Source organism: Otolemur garnettii, unplaced genomic scaffold, assembly GCF_000181295.1.
Source record: "Otolemur garnettii isolate 467f Iridium unplaced genomic scaffold, OtoGar3 scaffold00058, whole genome shotgun sequence".
NCBI classification, from domain to species: Eukaryota; Metazoa; Chordata; class Mammalia; order Primates; family Galagidae; genus Otolemur; species Otolemur garnettii.
In genome coordinates this window covers 10,536,750-10,546,089 of record NW_003852453.1, presented here as the reverse complement: position 1 = coordinate 10,546,089, position 9,340 = coordinate 10,536,750, and the positions used below count along the sequence as shown (strand labels likewise).

Genomic DNA, 9,340 nt, shown 5'->3' with positions numbered 1-9,340 from the left:
CCCCTTGATCTCAGGGGAAGTTTTGGGGATGCTTACACAGGTCCTCTATGCAATAAAGTCACAACTGGAAAAGGGAAAAAAACACAACTGAGGCTTACTTCCCACTTTCATTTGCCATATGAAGTTTCTCAAATGGGACTCTTCACAGCTGGCAACCTTCAATTCAAGCCCTGATTTCTGGATGTAATAAAGGCTGGTTAACATCCTCTAATAACTATTTTGCAATTCCCAGCGACTCCCTGACAGCTTTTCTAGACAGGGAATGGAATAAATGTGCGGGTGCTCTAAAGCTCTCACAGATAAAATAAGCTCAGTTTAACCATTTTCCTTCTAGGTTGACTGTAGAGTTATGTGAATTCCAGTCCACAAAGGCCTGACTACAGAGCATGAAAGCAACATCCTTTCTTCAGTCAGAACCATGCCATTCATCTGCCTTTCTCTTTTCCTCCTTTATTCCTGGTGACTGTTTTTGGAAACTGGGGTAAATCCCTGCAGGTAGGCAGCAGGGCGTATTTATAAGTCAGGACAGCATCGGAGGGGTGCTGTCCTCCCTACAACCATGAGGAAGATGAGGCAAGTAAGATCAAGAGAACATTTTGTGAACAGGCCAAGATAACCCAATTTGTACCTGTCCTGTGCAGACAGTCTCTGGACATTTGAGGCATCTAAACTCCCAGACACAAGGAGTACCAGTTACAATGCTACCACGATACATATGTCAATGATCCTTATTTAGGAATGACTTTGATTTCTCTTCAGCTGTGGGTTCTGGGGTTAAAAGGCCAGGGCTGAGGGTCAGCAGAGCAGGATAGCCCTAGAAAACTCGCAGGGCCAGGGACATCCTGCAGCATGTCCATTCGCAACCACATGGTACCATTCCTGAGACTGCTACAGGACATAAGCCATGATATGGGACATGAGTCTGGTCCTGTGTAAGGTCAACAGCTCTTATCAAGGACACACGAGTTTACAAGGAACAATTCCGTATTCTTCTGCCTTCAGTCTTCCATGACCATGAATTTTCTCTTCTTGTAGTTCTGAACGAGGCTGGAAGCTGTGATCTGAGAGGCCTGCCCTTTCTCCCAACTCTGAAAGTCATTCAGTCCTTTCTGCCCTGTTTGAAATAAGCCCCTCTCCATCTCGTCTAGCCGGGCTACCAGTGCTGAAGTGTCTTCATTGTAAGCATTCTGGGAAGAGTCCATGATGCGCCGAAAACGTCCAATGAAAGTCTGAGGAGGAGGGGCGAAAGAGAAGTCAGGACTGATCTCACACTCCTTAAAGCGAGATATATTTCTGTCTTAGAACTTTAAGTGGTATGAAAAGAAAGAATTAGGTCTCGGGACTCAGTCAGGAGGTCTGAGTGCTCTCTACCAGTCAGGTAGGTTAATGCACGTTGTCCAACCTTGGTTTCCTTGCCTATGAAATTCTCTTATGAAAACCAAGGAAGTAATACACATAAAGCACCCAGTGAACGGTGGGCACACAGTGACTCCTCAGAAAGCATTCTCTATTATTGTTATTAGCAATAACATACTGTAGCCACATGCGGACAGTTTTCAACCAGAAAAACCCCTTGATTTAACTGAATGCAGTTTCTGTCTTTCAGTCTGGAAGCAGGATGTGGACACATATTATCTGGGCTACCCTTTTCCCACTAGGCTCTGAGCACAAACCATAAGCCTCTGCTCCAGGTTCTTCAATTGCTTTAGGGTAAAGTCACCTTTAAAGTACTTTGAAGCAGTGATAGAGAAAGAAAATATACAACTCACTAAAAAAGGGGTAGGATTGCAATTTAAGAACTATTTTTTGCTCAAAAGAATTTCCTGGCCAGGTGTAATGGCTCACACCTATATTCCTAGCATTTGGGAGGTCAAAACAGGTGATTTCTGGTCTCAGGAGTTTGAGACCAGCCTGAGGAAGAGCAAGACCCTGTCTCTACTAAAAATAAAAAAATTAACTGGGTGTTGTGGTGGGCACCTGTAGTCCTAACAATTCAGGAGGCTGAGGCAAGAGGATCTCTTGAGTTTGCTATGAGCTATGATGATAGCATGGCACTCAACCCAGTCTCTTTTGAGACTATATCTCAAAAGAAAAAAAAAAGAATTTCCTAAACTTGAACTGTCTATTGACTATGAATTCACTGACTTCTTTTACTGAGTGCCTAGCAACAATGTTTCCCCTTTTATCTACATTACAAACTGCACTAGTACATGGCAGGCCAAACAACCCTGAAGCCTGATGAAAGACGTTAGCATAGCCCAGGGAGCAAATGTGTCTTGAACCAATAGTTCTCATAAAGCTAAGAATGAGGAGTAAAGCCTTTCAGCTGTTTATGTCCTAAGAGGCAGAAAGGATGGTTTCTTCTAATACTTAAAAAATAATTATGAAAAATTAAAATAAGGTTCTACCGTAAAGGATGGTAACAGATGTGTAACATCATTTTGTCCGTGGAAAATAATACTAGTTACTATTTATTATATGGCACTACATAATTTACCATGACTCTATAATTTTGGTACTTTATTATCTCCCATGTTACAGGTGAAGAATTGATGCCTACTGAGGTCAAAGAGCTTGACCAAGCATGCTAGTCCATGGCACAGCCAGGTTTTAACTCCTGAACAAAGGAAGGACATAGCCCAATAACTCATGTATTTCCAACAGGAACTCCCAGACCAGTTCTGCAACTGGCCTGAGACTATGAATCTAAAGTCCCTGTCACCTGTAATCTACCCTCACCCTTTTCTCATTTCCTGGACTTCCTGCTGGTCTCAACTCCTATTGAGCAAATAGAAGGAGCAGCAGACAAATCATATTTTAAAAAATATATAAAGGGCCAACACAGTATAATTACAGGTCAGCCTGGAATAATAACAAAGTTTACGAGTCACACAGTACCCTGAGTAAAAGTGACATCTGGTGGCTGTCATGCCGACTCCTGAGACACCTGTAGCACCATAGGTTTTCACATCAACTACTTGCCTGTAGTAGAGACTGGGAAATATCTGTGGTCTCGGGACTGTCAAAATGCAGGAGCTGGGAGCCAAACCCATAGAAATGTGGCCCCATTTTGTGGAGGTCCACCACATTGGCATCCGCACTGAACACAGTCCGCCAGCCCTCTTGGTAGATCTTGGGAAGTTCCACAGAAAGGATCCGACGCTTGTTGTCAAAAAGTCCTTTTGCCAGCCACAAGGGGAGTTCGAGCTTTGAGCCCTGCATCAGACAAGAATGTAGACTTTAAACACCAAAAAAGAACATAGAAAATAAGTGTAAGAAAAAGAAAATACACATCGCCCGAGCAACACTGCCTGTTCTCTTTCGGGGAACAGTTGTCAAATGCAGAAGACCCGGTTGTGACTTGAAAACTGGACTGTGTGCATTGAGTTTTATACTGTGAAGGGATGGAGCGAGAAAATGAATTTACACAATAAAAATATGGTGGAGAACAAAGATCTAATATAAGAGGAAGTTTTCTAAGTAACATAAATAAAAATCCAATTGCAGGGCAATACTTCAGAGGTACAGTAACCATTTCTACTTTCTCTGAATATTCAATATCTATTCCATATATACAGTTGCTGAGTACCTGCTATGAGCACACTGGGTGTTAGGGGTGTAGAAAGAAAAACAGGATCTGCCTGAGCTCAGGTGTCAACCTTTCCCCATCCTCTTCACAGCTTCAGAGATGACAGAAAAGATAAATGTCTCTATATTTTTAAAGACTTAATAGGCTTGGAAAACAAGATGAGGTGGTCATTATTGACAAGAAATTAAGAGAAAAAAAACCCAAACCAAAAACAAAAGCCAACATAAGTGGATTGAATGAAGCAATAACATCTTTAAAATCAGAAAAGAGAGCTGTTGCAAAAGGTGGGAACAGCATTGGGGGGTGTGGAAGCAGAGCTTATAGGACTGGAAAAACAAATATTAAGTTTAAGGGTCCCAAAGAAGCCAGGACACGAGGGGCCAAGAGCTGAGAAGGAATAGAGAAAAGGAAGCCTAATAATTTCTGGCACCAACTCAAAATCAATTTAAAAAACTGAGGAAATTTCAGAAGTGAAAAATATAATGATTGAACTTAAGAAGTTAACAGATTAAATCAAACTTAACAGGTTTACTAGATTTGACATAGATGAAGAGAAGATCATGAATTAGAAAAACAGTCAGTAAAAAATACGCAGACCTAGCATGGACAGACTAGGGGAGGAAAGATAGATTAAGGCCAAAAAAAAAAAAAAGGAGAGATAATGGCTATATATTTTTCAAAATTAAAAAGAGATATCAAACCATGGATTCAAGAAGCATTATAAACAAGTTGAATAAATACTAATATACTGCAGTTAGGCACATCTTACCCAAATTGCTGAAAACCAAAGATATACATAAAATCTCAAAAGCAGCTGTGGGCGAGGGTGAGGACCACGTTGCCTTTAACAGAGGAGCAAGTTAAGGCCAACTTCTCAATAGAAACGATGGAAATGGAAAGACATTTTTTAAAACGTGCTAAATAAAAGGCAATAACTGCAAATGTCTAATTCTATACCCAGTGAAAATATCCTTTAAAAGCAAAGGTAAAATAAAGGCATTTCAGACAGAAAGTGTCCAGAAAAGAGGTAAGGCAGCAGGCCTGAGACTGCTATCTCTGCACCATCTGCTTGCATGGTTGGTTGGTCCCTGGTTGGCATCTGGGAATGTGGATTTCAAAAGGGTTCCTACCAGTCCCAGAACTGATGAGAGTATCTCATTTGCCTAAACTGTTTGTATAAACAACGTGGTTCTATTCACTTTCCTTCTGGGAGTCTGAATTTTGGTACCTGCTAATTAGACAACGCCTACATGACTAGTCCCCAATAAAACTCTGGGTAGTGAGTCTTTAACAAGCTCCCCTGGTAGAGAATATTTCACACATGTTGTCAAAATTCATTACTGGAGAATTTAAATGCATCCTGAGAGACTCCTCTGGGAGAGGACTCTCAGAAGCTTGTGCCTGGGTCTCCTGTAGACTTCGCCCCATGCCTCTGCTGATTTTGCTTTATATCTTTTGATACAATAAATCTTAACCACGAATATGACTATATGCTGAGTCTTATGAGTTTTCTTAGTGAAAGATCAAACCTGGGTTGGTCTTGGGGACCTGTGGCATAGACAGAAACTGATTTATTACCAGAAGAGTAAGAGTAAGAAAATCTTGAAAAGATAATGAAAATGATTCCAGAAAATACTATGGAAATGCAGGAAGAAAAAAACAGTAATGAAAAGAATAAACAAGTAGGTATGTAATAATAATGATAGTGTTTTATAAGGTTAAAAATGAGTCAAATTAAAATACACGACAATAACACAAAAGGAGAAAAAAATGGACTTTTAGTGTTCTAAGGCCCTAGTAATGTCTGTGATGAAAGTAATAACTTACATAACATTCACATTAGTAAAAAAGATTGTATAATATTATGTTTAAGGTAGCCACTAGTTATTTAGTATAACTAAGTAAACTAATAAAAATATGAATGGATAATAAAATAAATTTGATTAATCCAAAAGAAGTCAAAAAAAGAACCTAAAGCAGATGGGACACAAAGAGAAACAGTAGGAAAGTAAAATTAAACATAAATATATCAGTAATTAAATTAAGTTGAATGGCTTAAATATGCCAATTAAAATTTGTCAAACTAAATAAAAAAACAAAACCTAACTACATGCTGCTTAAATGAGACATCCCTTAAATACAAAGACACAGAAAGGTTGAAAATAGAAAGATGGAAAAATGTCACATTAAACACTAATTAAAATAAAGAAGCATTACTAGAAATCAAGAGGATCACTTGACAATGATAAAATGGTCGTGGTAGCTACCAGAAAAATACAAATATCCGTCTAAATCAGGCGTCCTCAAACTACAGCCTGCGAGCCACATGGGGCCCACCTCGGACACTTATCTGCCCGCTGGGTGTTTTTGCTGCTGCTGCCTGTCCTGCTTAGCAGCCAACTCGTCCCAGGGCCCAGGGCCCGCAGTCCGGACCTCCAATGGTCTGAGGGACAGTGAACTGGCCCCTGTTTAAAAAGTTTGAGGACTTCTGGACAGGAGTAAAAATAGAAGTAGATAAATCCATAAACACAGTGAGAGACTTTAATGTTTCTTTAGATAGATAAAAGGCAGTAAACAAACAAACAAAAAAACAGCTAGGATAGAGAAGATCTCAACAAAAAATAAGAATAAACTTGACCTAGGTTACATATACGAATTATTTGTTGCACACTATGACTCAACAATAGACATATTTTCAAGTGCATATAGAATGGTAAGTCAAACATATGCTGTGGCATAAAGTCTTGACAACTTTCAAAAGACTGAAATCATTCAGACTATGATCTCTGGCCCCAAAGGAATGAAGCTAGAAACCAAAATCAAAAGGATAAATAACCAAATCCTAAAATGTGCGGAAGTAAGCACCTCTAAAACCTGATTAGTCAAAGAAGAAATCACAATGGAAATTAGAAAATACTTTAATTGATAATGAAAATACAACAAATCAAAACTTGTAAAGTACATTTAAAGATGTGCTTGGAGGAAACGCATACCTAAAAATGTATAAAGGAAGATTGGAAAAATCAAGGATCTAGGTATCCACCTCAAAATGTGAGGAAGACGGGGAATAATAGAAACTTAAGTCCAAATGAAGCAGAAGGAAAGAGCTATGGTAAGAACTTAATGACCTAGAATAAGAAAATGACAGAAACCCCTAAGTTAGTTTTTTCAAAAGACTAACAAAATTGATAGTCTCCTGACAAGACTAATCAAGAAAGAGACAATATCAAGAATAAAAAAGTCACCACTACAATTCTACTGACATCAAAAAGATAGTAAAGGGACATTTTGAACATTATACCAAACAGTTGAAAATTGAGATGAAATGGTCAGATTTCTACTTTAAAACAAATATATCAAAACTAACATAAGAAGAAGTAGAAAATCTGAATAGTCCTATATCTACAAATGAAATTAAATGTCATGGAAACCTTCCTACAGAAACTGCTCATGGAAAAGAGTAATTTCAAATAATTAATGTGGACACTGTGTCCTCAAAGAAGGGCCACACGACTCACCCCCTACTTCTTCAGGGCAGCTGTGTACAAGGACTTCTTTCCAAAGAGTACAGTATGAAAAGGTGGAGAAACCTGACAAACCCTACCTCAGCCAGGTTCATATGAGCAGTAATAAGTCACCCTCAAAATGATGTGATGAAAATGGCACGTTACCTCTGTGGTCCTTTACCTCCCTAGGACCTACAAACACAGTGTAAAACACAAACAAATACCAATCGAGGAACACTTTACAAAATACCTGACCAGTACTCCACAAAACTGTCAAGGTCATTAAAAACATGGAAACTCTTACTGTCTCACCCATGAGGAGCCTAAGGAGAAATGACTACTAAATGCAATATGGTATCCTAGATGGGATCTTTGAACAGAAAAAAGTATGTCACTAAAAAAAGCACACATGCCCTGTAAAGGTGGAGGGGGAAATGGGATAAGCAAAGCTTTAATTTTTTGTGTGATAAATCTTTTTGTACTACTTGACTGTTAAAACTTTGTGTATTGTGTTACTTTGATAAAAATTAACTTGAAACAAACAAGACCAAACAAAACATTCTTTCAAAAAAACACTTAGGTGAAAGGCCAGTGCAGTGGCTCACGCCTAGGAGGTAGAGGCAAGAGGATCACTTGAAACCAGTAGTTTGAGGATGCTGTGATCTATGATGTTTCAGCACTCTAGAGTGGCAACAGAGTAAGACTCTATCTCAAAAAAAAAAGGGGGGGCAACAGAGTGGGACTCAGTCTCAACCCCCTTCACTCCCCCTCAAAACCTCAGATGAAACAGTAATTCAAAATTAACCATTATGAAGTCATGTTCTGGGACCAACTGGTATTTGAAGCCATAAGGCCCTATGCTCTGCTCCCAGCTCACCACTGGCCACGTTACCCAACCCTTCTGGCCTTCGGTTTCCTTTTATGTAACCAAACCTAACCAGGGGGTTATCGAAGAATTAAAGAGGTAACAGACGGAAAAGCTTACACCGCTCCCCCCCACCTCATCCACGATGGGACTACATAAATCCTCAGTGAATGGGTGCGGACACCATGATCGTCATGTAGGAATGAATCTAGCAATTTGGGGTTCCTAGACATGCTGTTTTAAGACAAACGTGATCGGAACCCTGATCCTTAAGTATTCACTTGGAGGCAATCTTTAAGTATTCACTACTATGGTAAATTTGGACAGTCTTAAAAATGAAATCATTGTTGGAGGGAGCCTGACGACCTAGGATCAATGCAGTTTCCCCACAGGTGGCGAACACCAAGTCCGGAGACCACAGTGCGCACAGACGCCTACGGAGACATTGTCAGCGCCCGACCCGGCTCCCCCAGACTACAAACCCCGAAGGACCGCGCGCCCCGACGCGGCGACCCTGGGCTTCGAGGCCCTCCGGGGGCTGCAGTCTGCCCGGCGGAAATCCGCGCCAAAGGCTCACCTGGGGGACCGCGTTGTCAGTGTCGGCTGCTGCGCTGCGTTCCAGGAAGAAGGAGCCCAGGCGAGGTATGGCGATCTCCGTGCGCACCGGGAGCTTCTCGTGGGACATTAGGATGTCATCCAAGGACAGAAAATTCTCCTCCGGCCCCAGCGCGCCCGATTCCACCCGGAAATAAGCCTCGGACATGGCGGCGGCTTGAGCTTCTCTTCCACTCGCTTGATTCGGGGACCTCAGGTAGTTGTGGTGTAAAAAAGGAGGCGGCGGCGGGGCCGGATTGTTGGGAAAACTTATTTCCCGCGCTCGGGACAAGCCAGACAGGAGCAGTCGATCCAGGAGGGCCTGCCCAGGCAGAAGCAATCGACAGGCTGCGGCCTTGGAGCGGTGACCGCCGGGCGAGGAGCAGCGAGTGGGTGGGCCTGACATTCTCTTCCTTCTCTGGGTGCTCTCGCTACAAAGAAGCCGGACGGCCCATTGACGCTACCGGACGCATTTAAATGTTTATTCGAGGCCGTCTTGCCTTTTCTCTGTCGCGACAATGGAGGCCTGTTCGCTGTCAATGGCGAACGTATCCTGTTCTGTAAGCCTTTTACCTGTTCTTTCTCAGAAAACTTTGTTTCACGCTTGCCTTTCTTTGGGGTGTCCGATCATTTTCCCACCAAGAGCACTCCAAGCACCAAGGCCTTGAACCCTAACATTTTAGATTTCCAAGAAGCAGCTAGTACCCCTTAAAGTTGTGTATAGGTAATACACTTTCTTTTTTCTTGCTTAAAAAAATGTTTATGTGAAATTAACAACACTTTGCA

General features: G+C 41.3%; 1 protein-coding gene across 2 annotated transcripts; it reads right to left on the bottom strand.

Moving 5' to 3' along the window:
- Positions 1-776: 776 nt before the first annotated feature.
- GINS3 (GINS complex subunit 3) lies at positions 777-8,851 on the bottom strand. Of its 2 annotated transcripts, XM_003792589.3 has the most exons (3): positions 8,538-8,851; positions 2,983-3,216; positions 777-1,229 (listed from the first exon to the last, which is right to left on the bottom strand). In XM_003792589.3, exons 1-3 carry the CDS (start codon positions 8,721-8,723, stop codon positions 999-1,001), a joined length of 651 nt encoding a protein of 216 aa, XP_003792637.1. In that variant the 5' UTR covers positions 8,724-8,851; the 3' UTR covers positions 777-998. The 2 variants fall into 2 exon arrangements, with proteins under 2 accessions (XP_003792637.1, XP_012662271.1); XM_012806817.2 differs by lacking the exon at positions 2,983-3,216 and having other exon boundaries at positions 8,538-8,723.
- Positions 8,852-9,340: the final 489 nt, after the last annotated feature.